This window comes from Lucilia cuprina, chromosome 5, assembly GCF_022045245.1.
Source record: "Lucilia cuprina isolate Lc7/37 chromosome 5, ASM2204524v1, whole genome shotgun sequence".
NCBI classification, from domain to species: Eukaryota; Metazoa; Arthropoda; class Insecta; order Diptera; family Calliphoridae; genus Lucilia; species Lucilia cuprina.
Genome location: NC_060953.1, coordinates 43,551,486 through 43,568,294, shown reverse-complemented (window position 1 = coordinate 43,568,294; position 16,809 = coordinate 43,551,486). Strand labels below are relative to the sequence as shown.

The 16,809-nt window shown below is 26.8% G+C and overlaps 4 protein-coding genes across 6 annotated transcripts in view; all 4 read left to right on the top strand.

The window, feature by feature from the left end:
- LOC111680032 (2-oxoglutarate dehydrogenase-like, mitochondrial) overlaps window positions 1-5,717 on the top strand; it is a 29,392-nt gene extending 23,675 nt beyond the window's left edge. Inside the window, exon 11 of the mRNA XM_046951888.1 lies at window positions 5,284-5,717. Coding sequence (XP_046807844.1) covers window positions 5,284-5,566 — 283 coding nt within the window. The 3' untranslated portion in view covers window positions 5,567-5,717. The remainder of the gene's footprint in view (window positions 1-5,283) is intronic.
- A 105-nt stretch (window positions 5,718-5,822) lies between these two features.
- LOC111680037 (protein OPI10 homolog) lies at window positions 5,823-6,878 on the top strand. The gene is made up of 3 exons (XM_023441646.2): window positions 5,823-6,001; window positions 6,061-6,420; window positions 6,486-6,878. Exons 1-3 carry the CDS (start codon window positions 5,972-5,974, stop codon window positions 6,681-6,683), a joined length of 588 nt encoding a protein of 195 aa, XP_023297414.1. The 5' UTR covers window positions 5,823-5,971; the 3' UTR covers window positions 6,684-6,878.
- A 119-nt stretch (window positions 6,879-6,997) lies between these two features.
- LOC111680034 (gamma-glutamyl hydrolase) lies at window positions 6,998-11,485 on the top strand. 3 transcript variants are annotated; one of them, XM_046951979.1, is made up of 8 exons: window positions 7,121-7,290; window positions 8,036-8,382; window positions 9,708-9,758; window positions 9,820-10,049; window positions 10,107-10,213; window positions 10,653-10,750; window positions 10,823-11,174; window positions 11,251-11,485. In XM_046951979.1, exons 2-7 carry the CDS (start codon window positions 8,105-8,107, stop codon window positions 11,172-11,174), a joined length of 1,116 nt encoding a protein of 371 aa, XP_046807935.1. In that variant the 5' UTR covers window positions 7,121-7,290; window positions 8,036-8,104; the 3' UTR covers window positions 11,251-11,485. The 3 variants fall into 3 exon arrangements, with proteins under 3 accessions (XP_023297411.2, XP_046807935.1, XP_023297410.2); XM_023441643.2 differs by lacking the exon at window positions 7,121-7,290 and adding an exon at window positions 6,998-7,044 and having other exon boundaries at window positions 10,823-11,485; XM_023441642.2 differs by having other exon boundaries at window positions 7,122-7,290; window positions 10,823-11,485.
- Window positions 11,486-12,502: 1,017 nt separating this feature from the next.
- Window positions 12,503-16,355, top strand: LOC111680036 (gamma-glutamyl hydrolase A). The gene is made up of 5 exons (XM_023441645.2): window positions 12,503-12,864; window positions 14,915-14,965; window positions 15,017-15,273; window positions 15,470-15,674; window positions 15,729-16,355. Exons 1-5 carry the CDS (start codon window positions 12,689-12,691, stop codon window positions 16,024-16,026), a joined length of 987 nt encoding a protein of 328 aa, XP_023297413.2. The 5' UTR covers window positions 12,503-12,688; the 3' UTR covers window positions 16,027-16,355.
- The last annotated feature ends 454 nt before the right edge of the window (window positions 16,356-16,809 follow it).

Genomic DNA, 16,809 nt, shown 5'->3' with positions numbered 1-16,809 from the left:
TTTTCGCGTTTTCGTATTTTGATATTTTTTTGACATTTAGGCATGTCACAGGTTTTATATTAATGTTCATATTAGGTTCCATATTAAAAAAATCTTAAATCTTCTTATATTTTACTAACATTCTTGTTCACTACACAAGTGATTCGAATAATAATTGTTAGTCCAGATACATTGCAAAATTTAAACAACACAACCTCTCAAAATATGTGATATGCCTTATTAAAATATTGTATATATTTTTTTATACATAATAAATTTAAACAACCGGTTCGAAATATTCTATTCTGTTGCCCCTATTGTTTAGATTTTATTTTATTTGGTGGTGGCAATTTTATATTTTTGGCATTTATTATTATTTTATATAAACAATGAAACAGACATACCTTCTTACATAAATACTTTCATATTTACGTTTATGTATATTTATTTGACATTTTCATTTGGATGATCCAGAAAAGAAATTGACCGGAATCTTATCTTTATAAAACTAATCCAAAATGATGCTGAAATGTATATACTTATAATGTAAATTCTCAAGAAAATTTATAAATATATTATAAAAAAATTAAAAATATTTTAGTCCAGTTCAGTTCTAGCTTAGTTCTAGTTAGGTTAAAGTTCTGTTTCTTCAGTTCTAGCTTAGTTCTAGTTCAGTTCTAGTTCAGTTCTAGTTTAGTTCTAGTTTAGTTCTAGTTTAGTTCTAGTTCAGTTCTAGTTCAGTTCTAGTTCCGTTCTAGTTCAGTTCTAGTTCAGTTCTAGTTCAGTTCTAGTTCAGTTCTAGTTCAGTTCTAGTTCAGTTCTAGTTCAGTTCTAGTTCAGTTCTAGTTCAGTTCTAGTTCAGTTCTAGTTCAGTTCTAGTTCAGTTCTAGTTCAGTTCTAGTTCAGTTCTAGTTCAGTTCTAGTTCAGTTCTAGTTTAGTTCTAGTTCAGTTCTAGTACTCTAGATAATAAAAAGTAACTAAAGCTTTTATGGAATCAATTAATTCAAACCTCTGGTCCATAAAATTTTGTAATAACAATCTACGTAAAAGATCAAAATACATATTTATAATTATTTTAATCCTTAAATCAGAAAAAAAAATTCAAGTCAGAAAATGTTCAATGAACTTCATTCAATATTTGTAGCAATTCTTTTTACGAAAAAAATCACATATATACTAAACAAATCATATTTGGCATCTAATTTTTTTTTTGGCAACAAATCAAAGAAATTATTAACAATACGCGTCTGAACCTCTTCATCAACAACAAAATATTTAAATTTTTGCCAATTTTGTTATTTTCTATATGTAGTACATAATTTGAAATACAAATTATATATGCATACAAAAAAACAAAAAAAAATGAAAGATATGCTATAATCACACATTTAAATATATTTATGTTAGATATTTAGTTTGACTCAAAATTTTCTATTTTAGTGAAAAATATGTAGACATTTGGGATTTTGTTATGAGTCAAAAATATAAATACTTGGAATTTTAATTGAAACGTATAATTAATATTAATAACAAAAAAAATGTATGCGATGCGTTTTTGTAATCAATGGTATTTGGCAAATTTGACAGACTATAAATATTATTTAATTTTTAAATTTAAAATCTTTTTTGAAAAGTAAAAGAAAAATAATAAATGAATTTTCCCTAAATGATGCAGAACTTTTTTCATGTTTGATAGAACTGTGTTGAAATATAATAATTAAATTTAATTGAGCTTTTTTTAGCGTATTTGCTTCAAAAAATATATGAAAATATTTTTTTAATGAGGAGCCAAGCGCTCTTTCTTATGTGTGTATATTTATATTAGAACTGTCCTTTCAATATCGATTGCTGAAATATCCTCCCAAGATTTTATTTTAAATCTACATAGGGATCTAAATGTTCATAAAATTTAAATACCGATTATCGTCCAATATAAAAATTTCTCAAGTATACTTGTCTAGGTCGGGAAAAACAATCCAATGTTAAACCGAATAATGCTTTGATTTGCTATTATTTGACACACAACTAAGTAACTAACCTATATATCTATCTATCTATCTATCTATCTATCTATCTATCTATCTATCTATCTATCTATCTATCTATCTATCTATCTAACTATCTAACTATCTAACTATCTAACTATCTAACCTAGTTCAGTTCTAGTTCAGTTCTAGTTCAGTTCTAGTTCAGTTCTAGTTCAGTTCTAGTTCAGTTCTAGTTCAGTTCTAGTTCAGTTCTAGTTCAGTTCTAGTTCAGTTCTAGTTCAGTTCTAGTTCAGTTCTAGTTCAGTTCTAGTTTAGTTCTAGTTCAGTTCTAGTTCAGTTCTAGTTCAGTTTTAGTTCAGTTTTAGTTCAGTTCTAGTTCAGTTCTAGTTCAGTTCTAGTTCAGTTCTGGTTCAGTTCTAGTTCAGTTCTAGTTCAGTTCTAGTTCAGTTCTAGTTCAGTTCTAGTTCAGTTCTAGTTCAGTTCTAGTTCAGTTCTAGTTCAGTTCTAGTTCAGTTCTAGTTCAGTTCTAGTTCAGTTCAAGTTCAGTTCTAGTTCAGTTCTAGTTCAGTTCTAGTTCAGTTCTAGTTCAGTTCTAGTTCAGTTCTAGTTCAGTTCTAGTTCAGTTCTAGTTCAGTTCTAGTTCAGTTCTAGTTCAGTTCTAGTTCAGTTCTAGTTCAGTTCTAGTTCAGTTCTAGTTCAGTTCTAGTTCAGTTCTAGTTCAGTTCTAGTTCAGTTCTAGTTCTAGTTCAGTTCTAGTTCAGTTCTATCTAGTTCAGTTCTAGTTCTAGTTCTAGTTCAGTTCTAGTTCAGTTCTAGTTCAGTTCTAGTTCAGTTCTAGTTCAGTTCTAGTTCAGTTCTAGTTCAGTTCTAGTTCAGTTCTAGTTCAGTTCTAGTTCAGTTCTAGTTCAGTTCTAGTTCTAGTTCAGTTCTAGTTCAGTTTTAGTTCAGTTCTAGTTCAGTTCTAGTTCAGTTCTAGTTCAGTTTATAGTTCAGTTCTAGTTCAGTTCTAGTTCAGTTCTAGTTCAGTTCTAGTTCAGTTCTAGTTCAGTTCTAGTTCTGTTCTAGTTCAGTTCTAGTTCAGTTCTAGTTCAGTTCTAGTTCAGTTCTAGTTCAGTTCTAGTTCAGTTCTAGTTCAGTTCTAGTTCAGTTCTAGTTCAGTTCTAGTTCAGTTCTAGTTCAGTTCTAGTTCAGTTCTAGTTCAGTTCTAGTTCAGTTCTAGTTCAGTTCTAGTTCAGTTCTAGTTCAGTTCTAGTTCAGTTCTAGTTTAGTTCTAGTTCAGTTCTAGTACTCTAGATAATAAAAAGTAACTAAAGCTTTTATGGAATCAATTAATTCAAACCTCTGGTCCATAAAATTTTGTAATAACAATCTACGTAAAAGATCAAAATACATATTTATAATTATTTTAATCCTTAAATCAGAAAAAAAAATTCAAGTCAGAAAATGTTCAATGAACTTCATTCAATATTTGTAGCAATTCTTTTTACGAAAAAAATCACATATATACTAAACAAATCATATTTGGCATCTAATTTTTTTTTTGGCAACAAATCAAAGAAATTATTAACAATACGCGTCTGAACCTCTTCATCAACAACAAAATATTTAAATTTTTGCCAATTTTGTTATTTTCTATATGTAGTACATAATTTGAAATACAAATTATATATGCATACAAAAAAACAAAAAAAAATGAAAGATATGCTATAATCACACATTTAAATATATTTATGTTAGATATTTAGTTTGACTCAAAATTTTCTATTTTAGTGAAAAATATGTAGACATTTGGGATTTTGTTATGAGTCAAAAATATAAATACTTGGAATTTTAATTGAAACGTATAATTAATATTAATAACAAAAAAAATGTATGCGATGCGTTTTTGTAATCAATGGTATTTGGCAAATTTGACAGACTATAAATATTATTTAATTTTTAAATTTAAAATCTTTTTTGAAAAGTAAAAGAAAAATAATAAATGAATTTTCCCTAAATGATGCAGAACTTTTTTCATGTTTGATAGAACTGTGTTGAAATATAATAATTAAATTTAATTGAGCTTTTTTTAGCGTATTTGCTTCAAAAAATATATGAAAATATTTTTTTAATGAGGAGCCAAGCGCTCTTTCTTATGTGTGTATATTTATATTAGAACTGTCCTTTCAATATCGATTGCTGAAATATCCTCCCAAGATTTTATTTTAAATCTACATAGGGATCTAAATGTTCATAAAATTTAAATACCGATTATCGTCCAATATAAAAATTTCTCAAGTATACTTGTCTAGGTCGGGAAAAACAATCCAATGTTAAACCGAATAATGCTTTGATTTGCTATTATTTGACACACAACTAAGTAACTAACCTATATATCTATCTATCTATCTATCTATCTATCTATCTATCTATCTATCTATCTATCTATCTATCTATCTATCTATCTAACTATCTAACTATCTAACTATCTAACTATCTAACTATCTAACTATCTAACTATCTAACTATCTATCTATCTATCTATCTATCTATCTATTTATCTATCTATCTATCTATCTATCTATCTATCTATCTATCTATCTATCTATCTATCTATCTTTTATCTATCTATCTATCTATCTATCTATCTATCTATCTATCTATCTATCTATCTATCTATCTATCTATCTATCTATCTATCTATCTATCTATCTATCTATCTATCTATATATATATAATATATATATATAATATATATATATATATATATATATATATATATATATCTATCTATCTATCTATCTATCTATCTATCTATCTATCTATCTATCTATCTATCTATCTATCTATCTATCTATCTATCTATCTATCTATCTATCTATCTATCTATCTATCTATCTATCTATCTATCTATCTATCTATCTATCTATCTATTTATCTACCTATCTATCTATCTATCTATCTATCTATCTATCTATCTATCTATCTATATCTATCTATCTATCTATCTATCTATCTATCTATCTATCTATCTATCTATCTATCTATCTATCTATCTATCTACCTATCTATCTATCTATCTATCTATCTATCTATCTATCTATCTATCTATCTATCTATCTATCTATCTATCTATCTATCTATCTATCTATCTATCTATCTATCTATCTATCTATCTATCTATCTATCTATCTATCTCTATCTATCTATCTATCTATCTATCTATCTATCTATCTATCTATCTATCTATCTATCTATCTATCTATCTATCTATCTATCTATCTATCTATCTTACTAACTAACTAAACAAATTTGTTTTTTATGTTCAAATTCTAGCTGTCCAATTCAGTATCATGGTCGACCCTGTGCCGCTGCTCCAGCTACGGGTAATAAACTACAGCATATACGAGAATTGCACGATTTTATTGTAAGCATTTTTGGGGAATTAACAGAAGCGGAAAAAGAAGCCATAAAAAAAGAAAATGAACAAAGTATAGCACAAGCAAAAGCCCTGGCAGCCGAAAGAGCTAAAGAATCAAAAGAAAAGTCTGGTGAAAAAGCAGAAAAACTTCAAAAAACTGAACCGAAGCCAACTAATAATACGAACAATAAAAAATAAATTTTGCAAACTAATAATTAATTTAAAAATTTTTTATTCTTTAATAATATAAAATAAATGTATAATATAATTAGTTTTTCATAAATATTTATATTTCTTAAAATTTGTCAAAGTATTCAAAAATATACTAATAAATCGATTTTACCAACACTTAAAATACAACACTGTTATTAACATAACAGTTTGAGAGTCATTGCTGCCGTGACAAACATATGTTTAATTAACGTTGTTGTTGCAGTTGCATTGAACAAATGTCAAACAAAAATTACTGCATTTACTACCAAAATTTGTTCTAGATCTTTTCAAAACGTAAATAAAAAAGAAAAGTTTCACAAATATTATTTGCTACAAGATAAGTATTGTGTGTTAAGCATTTATAGAGAAATTCATTTAACTTAAAGCAAAATGTTTGGTTTAATAATATCCGGAAGACTGGTAATATAAACAATTTTGAAAATTAAAAAATATATTTTTATAAAATTTTGTTTAAACAGCCCCAAACAGATTTCACACCACTGGATGAAACTAAAGCTGTAATAAATGTGCCTGATATAGATCATGTTAACTATATAGTTGTATTTTTAACCGGCATACAACCCCTGCCGGAGGGTACTTCGGCTGCAGTATATTTTAGTTGGCCAGATGCCAATTCGGCCCCCACTTGGCAATATTTAGGCCACATATCGAATGCTAAACCTTCTGCCATCTTTAAGATATCACAGTTGAAAAAAGCCCATGAACTAGAGGCTCAGGAGAATGGTATGGTATTTGGTGCTCAGGAAATATCCCACACAGCACAAATAGGAATCTCCATAGAACCTAGCAACACTATAACACAACTAACACCAGCGGTGGTAAGTGGAACTAAAGGAATATTCTCGAAAATATGCTATTAATAAAGGTTTCTTTATTTTCCCAGTCAAATGCTAACGCCAATTTACAATTTGGTCAAAAAATGCTGGAGAATTTCTTTAACTATGCTTCCAGCTTTACGATTAATCCACAGCAACTACCTAATATGCCACATGAGACTTTGGTGCCACTGTCGACATTACAAAATTGGTACACCAACTTCCAAAGACGCATGGAACAAAATCCCAACTTTTGGAAATATTAAGAAGCTGTATACAGCCTTTTAACTAATTCCCTATTCTCAGGGAATTTTCAAGACAAATGCATCGTAAACCTACTTTTTATAATTTTTATTTAAAATTCTTTATGCTTTTTATTTAATTAAGTAAATACTTTTAGAAATATTTTGAAAATATTTTTCTTTTTTTTTATAAATTGTTTTGTATTATAACTGAAAAAAAAAAACAAACACAAGAAATATAAATCATAAATGTCATAAACCCAACAACAGCTGTTTTTCTATATTTTGTTTTGCTTAAGCTGTTTGTTATTATCACTGATTGCTTTTGTTTTAAAATTCTTTGCTAAAATTCTTGTTTTTAAAACATTTACCACTACTTTCACGTGTAAGTTCCTTTATTTTATTATATTAATTTATTTAAATTTTTAAGGGGAACTTTTTTTACAATTTGGTAAAAAGTTCAAACTGTAACTATAAAAATGGACGTTAACTGTTTACATTCTTAACATTTACTGAACAATTCGAATTTAGTTTGTTTAAGGTTTTAAGTAACCAAATTTTGTTTTTGTGTGCTAATTGCAAAAAATTTTTATAAAAGTGTTTGTTATTTGTTGTTTTTTCCTGATTCAAGGTAAACCAGTCTTATTCAAACAAGTTGGTTTAAAAAATAAATTTTTCTTATCGGTTTAAAATAATTTTTAATTAATTTGTTTTCAATATAAAATTTTTATAATAAAGCTTTTCAGATATATGATTAATCTTATATAGGTAGTTATTGAAATAGTATTTGAACACTTACAAATCTAACTATCTATCTATCTATCTATCTATCTATCTATCTATCTATCTATCTATCTATCTATCTATCTATCTATCTATCTATCTATCCATCTATCTATCTATCTATCTATCTATCTATCTATCTATCTATCTATCTATCTATCTATCTATCTATCTATCTATCTATCTATCTATCTATCTATCTATCTATCTATCTATCTATCTATCTATCTATCTATCTATCTATCTATCTATCTATCTATCTAACGATCTAACGATCTACATACGTACGATTCTTAAAATATATTCGAATTTAAAAGTTCACTATTATCAAAAAGTATAAATGATGTTAATACTTTTATCTTCTGACAAGAACGTTTAGCTTTTACAGTTAAATATTAAATATTGAAAAGATAAGAAAGATAATTTACAATTTATTATAGGCAAAAATTTAATCATGACACTAAAAAAAATTAACAATTTCAAGTTATGACACTTTCATTAACAAAAACTACTCAGAATTTTTACTTAAACAGCATAACACTTTAAATTTAGTTTAACAAATCAAAGAAATATACTGTTGTTTATAATTTTAGCAATCAGTACTCGTTTGGATTTTCACCGCTCTACACAGACACTATCTGCGAGGACTGACAATTTACACCATGGAGGAATATAAACATTTTATAGTGATCGCTACGTTATGTCTAATTTTCTTCTATACAAATGTTGTATCGGCTGGAAAAATTAAGTATATGGATTCAAATGATAATCCTGCTGTAAATATCGATAATGAAAATCCTACACCTATAGTGGGTGTTCTAACACAGGAAGTTTCACAATTAATTTTAAGAAAATATCCCAATAACAATTATACTAGTTATATAGCCGCATCATATGTTAAATATGTAGAAGGTGCTGGTGGTAGAGTTGTACCGATTTGGTAAGTACAAGCGTTTAATTGAGTAATTTATAACAAAAAAAAAATTTGTGATTTACAAAATTGCAATGACTTGTGGTTTTATTATATTGTTAAATTTAATTAAACACCATATCGTTTGTGTATGTGTAACGAGAAATTTGTAATACATACAAACGACAAAATATTTATTAAATATGTATGTGATTTATGTTATTGAAAGATCTGATTAGTTGTTGAAATACATAGTTTGTAATCTATTTAGATAGATAGATAGATAGATAGATAGATAGATAGATAGATAGATAGATAGATAGATAGATAGATAGATAGATAGATAAATAGATAGATAGATAGATAGATAGATAGATAGATAGATAGATAGATAGATAGATAGATAGATAGATAGATAGATAGATAGATAGATAGATAGATAGATAGATAGATAGATAGATAGATAGATAGATAGATAGATAGATAGATAGATAGATAGATAGATAGATAGATAGATAGATAGATAGATAGATAGATTGATAGATAGATACATAGATAGATACATAGATGGTAGATAGATAGATAGATAGATAGATAGATAGATAGATAGATACATAGATAGATAGATAGATAGATAGATAGATAGATAGATAGATAGATAGATAGATAGATAGAAAGATAGATAGATAGATACATTACATTAGATAGAAATCCACCAATTGATTTTCATTAGATTAGATAGAAATCCACCAATCGATTTTCATCTTGCTTTCCTAATTATTATTGCAATGTTTTACTGTAGGGTATATACAGTAGATCTTTACCGATTACACTACTTAGACTTGTTCTTTATGTAATTTACGTAAGAGTAACAAAATCCGTTTAAGCAAAATATTCGTATAAGCGGGTAAAGTTATATATAAGGTTATTTAGATTATTTTAAAATTGTCGTTATATCAATATATGTTTAGAGTTCGAAATTTTGAAATTATATTAAAAAAAATTTTTAAAATAGTCCCAAAACTATGAAAATTAAATTTTTGAATATATGAATATAAAAATTTATGTTTTGATTTGATTACAAATATAATCGTTACTTTAAATGAAAGTACAAATAAACAAATATAATTTAATCATTTACTTTATCAAGACATTAAAAACCTTTGAGACAATAGAAAATTTATAATAGATAGAATATTATATATTTTAACTATAAAGATAACATTTAGTTGTTATGATTTAATAAATAAAAATGCTAAACATAACCCAACTGGCAATAAATTTCCGTTTCTTTAAGATTTACAAATGTTTTTTAAAAAACATTTTATAAACCAAAATGTATTTGTATTTAACAGGATTGGTCAAAAACGTGAATACTACGAAGATCTTTTATCCAAAATCAATGGGTAAGAAGCAGTTATTACTAATACATAAAAATTTTAAATTAAATAGGAAAACTTTTTGCAGTGTTCTTCTACCCGGTGGTGCTACATATTTCAATCAATCACATGGTTATGCTGATGCTGGTCGTTATATTTATGAAATTGCTAAGGAGATCAATGATAATGGCACTTACTTCCCTGTTTGGGGTACATGTTTAGGTTTTGAATTATTGGTTTATCTATCGGCTAATTCTAGCGAGCCTCGTACTTATTGTTCTTCTTCTTCACAAGCTTTGCCGTTAGAGTTTAAAGAAGGTAAGTTTGGTTAGAAAAAGTATTAAATTTTAATTTTCTATATTTGTGTTTTTCTAGATTTCAAAAAATCCCGTATGTTTCGAAATGCCAGCGATAATGTTATAGATATTTTGAAAAATTATGCGGTTACAGCAAATTTTCATTTGTATTGTTTTACCGAAGAGGTAAGTTGGTCTGAAGGTTATGTTATTACCATTACTAGGTGTTGATTTTAATTTTATTACATATATCTATCTATCTATCTATCTATCTATCTATCTATCTATCTATCTATCTATCTATCTATCTATCTATCTATCTATCTATCTATCTATCTATCTATCTATCTATCTATCTATCTATCTATCTATCTATCTATCTATCTATCTATCTATCTATCTAGTTAAAGTAATTAAAAAAAAACAAATATAGATATATCTTTATTTCTAAGATTACATTTGTCAGATAAGTGTTGCTCTTCATGCCTAGTTTTATGACACATTGACATTTGATAAGATTTTTTTACAAATTATTTAAATCTATTCTAAATTATAATTGTTTTTCTATTTCTTAAATTATCTTTAATTTCATTATCAATTTTTTTTATCGATTTTATTTTAACAGACTTTTGCCAATATGAAGTTAAATAATATATGGGATGTCATGAGTTTAAATCATGATTGGGATGGTATTGAGTTCATATCAACTATTGAGCATAAAAAGTAATTAATGAAATCATAAAACAAAATAATTATCTTAACTTAGCAACATCTAATTATTATTATCACTTTCAGATATCCCTTCTATGGCACCCAATTTCATCCAGAGAAAAATATTTATGAATTTATTGCCAATCGTAATATAACTCATACCTCAAAAGCTATACAAGCATCACAATATTTTGCTGATTTCCTAGTTAATGAGGCCAGACGTAATCGTCAACAATTCAAAAATGAAACCGAAGAGGTACAACATTTGATTTATAATTATGCTCCAGTGTACACCGCTTTAAAGGGTTCCTCATTTGAACAACAATATCTATTTGAAGCAGAACGTAGTTCAGCTTTTAATGTTATGAAAATTAATAATTTAACTATATTGTTAAGTTTGCTAAGCGGTTGTCTTATCTATAAACTTAGTTTATGATTCAAGTCTCATAGAAATCTCTATGAAATTGTGTGTTCTAAATGTTTTTAAACATTATTGCATTTATGTATTTGGGTTCCTTTTTTTTAAATTAAGAAATCTTATAGTGATTCTTGTTAATTTCCGTCGTTTTAGTTAGTTTAAATCTTTGTAAATTATTTACTCAAATTATTTAAACATTAATAATCAATCACAATTGACTGCTAGTTGTTTTCTTTAGATAATTTGTTTATGGTACTAAAGTTTATTCAATAAGTTGCAAAGAAAATTTGTAAATAAAATTGTAGTTATTATTATTTTGTTATTGAAAATTTTTGCTGTTTCCTTTATCAATAAAACTTTAATATATATTGTAAGATTATAGAATTTTATTTTGTTTAAAGCAAAATTCTTCACTGCCTTTATTAATATTATTATTTGAATTAAAAAAACAAACACACTAAAAATGTTTATAATTGCAATACGTGCATCATATAGTCTATTCTATAGTCTAGTCTATAGTCTAGTCTATAGTCTAGTCTATAGTCTAGTCTATAGTCTAGTCTAGTCTATAGTCTAGTCTATAGTCTAGTCTATAGTCTAGTCTATAGTCTAGTCTATAGTCTAGTCTATAGTCTAGTCTATAGTCTAGTCTATAGTCTAGTCTATAGTCTAGTCTATAGTCTAGTCTATAGTCTAGTCTATAGTCTAGTCTAATCTATAGTCTAGTCAATCGACTAGTCTATAGTCAAATATATAGTCTAGTCTATAGTCTAGTTAATAGTCTAGTCTATAGTCTAGTTAATAGTTAAGTCTATAGTCTAGACCATAGTCTAGTCTATATTCTAGTATTTATTCTAGTCTATAGTCTAGTCTATATTCTAGTCTATAGTCTAGTCAATATTCTAGTCTACTGGCTAAAAGTTAGCCTCTATTCTAGTCTATAGTCTAGTGTTTAGTCTAGTATAAAGTCTAGCCTTGTCTATTGTCTAACTTGTAATCTATACTCTTGCCTTTACTCTCGTAGTTTTTCTAGTTTTTGGTCTCTTCTTTACTCTTGTTTATAGTGTAATCTATGGTATACACTTTAGACTATATTGTATTATATAGTTTAGTTTATAATCTCGAATTTTTTGTGTTTATTTTCTAATTTATTTAATTTACTATTACAGGAAATAAAACATGTTTTTTTGCTTTTATTTTCATTCACAATCTTTTGATTAATATAAATTTATTTGTTGTGTTTTTCAACCCCTAAAAATATGCTTAAATGAAAATTGTATTTTAATTTTTTTGTTTGTTTGTTTTTTTATTTTTCTTCTTTTGTGCTCAGTCTTTTGCGAGCACCCGCACAGTAAACATCATTTGTGAGGAGATATAAAAAATAGAAGAAAGAAAAAATATACATATTGTGCAATATTTACTAATTTTAAACATATTTGCTATTTTTGCAAAAAATATGTAAATATTTTTGTATTAAATTCAACAAGAAAATAAAGAAGAAAGTGCGAAAAGTTCAAAGTAAAAAAAAATCAATGCCAATGTCAAATTGTCATGAAAATAACAGTAATTTCACACCCGTAATTGGAATTTTATGTATCGATATTGCCGTAGATTTACGCAAAACCTACGGCGATGAGTATTACAGCTATATTGCTGCTACATATGTTAAATATTTGGAATCAGCAGGCGCCCGGGTCATACCAATTTGGTAAATCTTTTTTCAAAATAGATTGCATAAAACTTTTTGCATATTTATAGTTTTTAACAAAGTAAAAATAAATTTAATGTTATTAATTTGGCAAGAAAGTATATATTTTTAAATGAATGCAATTCAAAGTAAAATTTTTGTTTATTAGTTGTATGAGTTGTTGTTTGTTTTTATTTCTGTTTTGTAAACAAAGTGAAAAAATAAAGAAAAAAGCTACAATAAAAAAAAAAACAAATGATTAACCATGAAAAGAAATTAACCCATTGTATGATAACCAAAGAAATTTTGTTGTTTCACAAATATTTTAATAAATTTATTCAAAAACTCCACTGTTTATTAACAACAACTATTTAGTATTTGCAGTGACATGTACACAATGTCGGGTTTTTTTCTTATTTTAATCGCAAACGTGTTTACATTTTAATTTGTTTAACTGTTTAAACTGTAGAATGAATATATACGATAAAAACAAAATCGGCATTACCATAGAATTTTGACATAGTATTAGCCGTTTAACGTCATTAGTTTTGTTTTGCTTTTTCGTTTTTCTTTTTTTTTTTCTTTCATATTCTTAATAATATTGCCATATTTTTACGAAAATAACGTATTTTTTATGCAAACAATAACAATCACAATAAATTATTTTTAAATATATGCTATTAAAAATATAATTTTCTTTTGGTTTGGCTCTTGCCTTTAATTCGAAATGTAGTGTAGTTTTAGCTATAGCCTAAACTAAAGTCTGATGTGTAGTCCCGTTTACAACCTAGTCAAAAGTGTGGCGTGATGACAACACTTGTACTACAAATATCTACAACAATCACATGAAATTGTTTGTGTTATCCATAAACAAAACTGTAGAATTTTGAATGTTATTTTCACTATCGAGTCTGTTCTATATTTTAGTCTATTTATAGTCTAGTCTATAGTATTGTATATAATATAGTCTATAGTTTAGTCTATAGTGTAATCTATATTCTAGTCTATATTTTAGTCTATAGTTAAGTCTATAGTCTATATTCTAGTCCATAGTCGTTTCTATAGTCTACTCTAGATTATAGTCTAGTCTAGATTATATAATAGTACATAGTCTAGTGTATAGTCTAATCTATAATCTACATTCTAGTCTATAGTCTTGTCTATAGTCTAGTCTATTGTCTAGTCTATAGTTTAGTGTATAGTTTAGTCTATAGTCTAGTCTATAGTCTAGTCTATAGTCTAGTCTATAGTCTAGTCTATAGTCTAGTCTATAGTCTAGTCTATAGTCTAGTCTATAGTCTAGTCTATAGTCTAGTCTATAGTCTAGTATATAGTCTAGTCTATAGTCTAGTCTATAGTCTAGTCTATAGTCTAGTCTATAGTCTAGTCTATAGTCTAGTCTATAGTCTAGTCTATGGTCTTTTTTTTAATGGGGTGCGGAATCTTCATTGATATGAATTATAATCTATTATAATCCATTATGTGAGATTCATCTTTGTTTTGCGCCACGTACTCACTAAACCGCCTTCCCATCGTCAACCGCAAACCCCGCGGAACTGCCTTTAGGTATTACGTCGCGGGGATGGTAAGCATTTATGCTATCTCCACATTTAACACATTTCTCCTTTGCTCTTTGCGACATTTTTCCTCCACTTGTAGCAGCAAGTTTACCTCGGTTATATAGTTCGATATAGTCTAGTCTATAGTCTAGTCTATAGTCTAGTCTATTGTCTAGTATAGACTAGAATATAGTCTATTGTCTAGTCAATAGTATAGTATGTAGTATAGTTTAGTTTATAGTCTAGTCTTTGATCCTAGTTGCTTACTAGCCGTTAGTTTATGATCTGTTGCTGAAGATATCTCGAAGAAGATAACGCCGTTTTAAAGTCAAGTCTAGTCTATATTTTAAATTCTAGTGTACTCTAGTAAATAGGTCTTGCCTACAGTTTTGGATTTATATAGTTTAGCGTATGATCTTGTCTATTATCTAGTCGATTGGAAAATTTCAATAATTTTTAAAAAATATTAAAAATAACTAAATTTAATTAAAATCATTTTAATTTTCTTTAAGGATAAATCGTCCCCGTTCCTATTATGAAGCCATAATGAACAAAATAAATGGGTACGTATGTTATAATTGCAAATAGAATTATAATAATTTTCTATTTTGCAGTATATTAATACCAGGTGGTGCTGTCTTTTTTGAAACAAAATATTGTACCGATGATATGCGTAACGATTGTGTACAAAGTTCGAAATATATTTATGAAATTGCGAAAGATTTAAGCGAAAGGGGAAAAACGTTTCCCTTATGGGGTACCTGTATGGGTTTTCAATTAATGCTGACACATTCAGCTGACCGCGAGGAAATACGACAGGATTGCCAGCAAATGCATTGTTCGTTGCCAGTAAAGTTGGAAAATGATAAAGGTTAGTTTAAATTTAAAATAATTAAGTTTTATATCTCTAAAATTGAAATTTTTTCATTTTATACAAAAATCGACTAAGGGTTAATATTAATTACAAAGAAATATGTTAAAAATAATAGCATACTTTAGGGATTATTTTTATAAAAAAATTATATCTTAATAAAATAATGTTAAAATTTGTTTTATTTTAAAAATAGTTTTAGCAACTTCCAAACTATTTGCTGATGTAGACAATGAATTTAAAATAAAAATGACCAAACTTCCATTTGGTGTCCACTTTCACCAGTACTGTATAACTAAAGAAGATCTACAAATCAATAAAATTGACAAACACTGGAAGGTATTGGCCAGCAATAAAGATCCAAATGGTTTGGAATTTATAACCATAGTTGAACACAACAGGTTTACTAAATTAATATATAATTATAACCTAATATTAATATTTACATTTTACAGTTTACCATTCTATGGCGTACAAATACATCCCGAACGTGTGGTCTTCGAGAATTATATAATCAATGATAAATGTCATCATTGTTTAGATTGTTTTGAATTGGCTCAATATTTTGCAAAATTTTTTGTTAAACAATGTCTATTGAACGATAATTGTTTCAGTGACCAGCTAGAGGAAGCCAGACATTCAATTTACAATTTTCCTATGGTTTTGAATACTACGACCGAAAAGAAAATATTTCGTCAATATTATTTATTTAAAAAAGATGTGGATTATCCGCAAAAAGAACTGATGAATTGAATGTTCTTAATAGAAATGTAAAAAGAATGGTGATATTATCTTTAGAACTCGTGATAATAGTATTATTTGTTAATTTAAATCCAATGCCAATTCGGTACAAAAAGCAACCATTATTATGTTATGGTTTTTCCTTTAAATAGGTTTATGAATTCAAAAGATTTTTTTATTTATGTATATTTATTACATTTACAACCCGAGAGTATGTAAAAAGCGCAAAATGTAGATCATATTTAGGAATAAAATATCATTTGTAAATTTGTATTTATCACTTAAAACAATTTGTCGAAACTCTATTTATTATGAAAATTAAATGTAAAATAAAATGTGATATTAAAAGTTTATTGTTTTTCAAAATCGCAAACAAAAAATTTGTAACAAAGCATGTACTAACTAACTAACTAACTAACTAACTAACTAACTAACTAACTAACTAACTAACTAACTAACTAACTAACTAACTAACTAACTAACTAACTAACTAACTAACTAACTAACTAACTAACTAACTAACTAACTAACTAACTAAAAATAATAAACTAACTAACTAACTAACTAACTAACTAACTAACTAACTAACTAACTAACTAACTAACTAACTAACTAACTAACTAACTAACTAACTAACTAACTAACTAACTAACTAACTAACTAAATAACTAACTAACTAACTAACTAACTAACTAACTAACTAACTAACTAACTAACTAACTAACTAACTAACTAACTAACTAACTAACTAACTAACTAACTAACTAACTAACTAACTAACTAACTAACTAACTA

Excerpts from the sequence above, each read along its gene's own strand:
- LOC111680036 (XM_023441645.2), top strand. The coding sequence starts at position 12,689 with ATGCCAATGTCAAATTGTCATGAAAATAACAGTAATTTCACACCCGTA. Across the intron at positions 12,865-14,914 it reads GCCCGGGTCATACCAATTTG|GATAAATCGTCCCCGTTCCT; the intron begins GTAAATCTTTTT and ends ATTTTCTTTAAG. Across the intron at positions 15,274-15,469 it reads AAAGTTGGAAAATGATAAAG|TTTTAGCAACTTCCAAACTA; the intron begins GTTAGTTTAAAT and ends TTTTAAAAATAG.
- LOC111680034 (XM_023441643.2), top strand. The coding sequence starts at position 8,105 with ATGGAGGAATATAAACATTTTATAGTGATCGCTACGTTATGTCTAATT. Across the intron at positions 8,383-9,707 it reads GGTAGAGTTGTACCGATTTG|GATTGGTCAAAAACGTGAAT; the intron begins GTAAGTACAAGC and ends TGTATTTAACAG. Across the intron at positions 10,751-10,822 it reads TCAACTATTGAGCATAAAAA|ATATCCCTTCTATGGCACCC; the intron begins GTAATTAATGAA and ends TATCACTTTCAG.
- LOC111680037 (XM_023441646.2), top strand. The coding sequence starts at position 5,972 with ATGTTTGGTTTAATAATATCCGGAAGACTG. Across the intron at positions 6,002-6,060 it reads TAATAATATCCGGAAGACTG|CCCCAAACAGATTTCACACC; the intron begins GTAATATAAACA and ends TTGTTTAAACAG. Across the intron at positions 6,421-6,485 it reads CACAACTAACACCAGCGGTG|TCAAATGCTAACGCCAATTT; the intron begins GTAAGTGGAACT and ends TTATTTTCCCAG.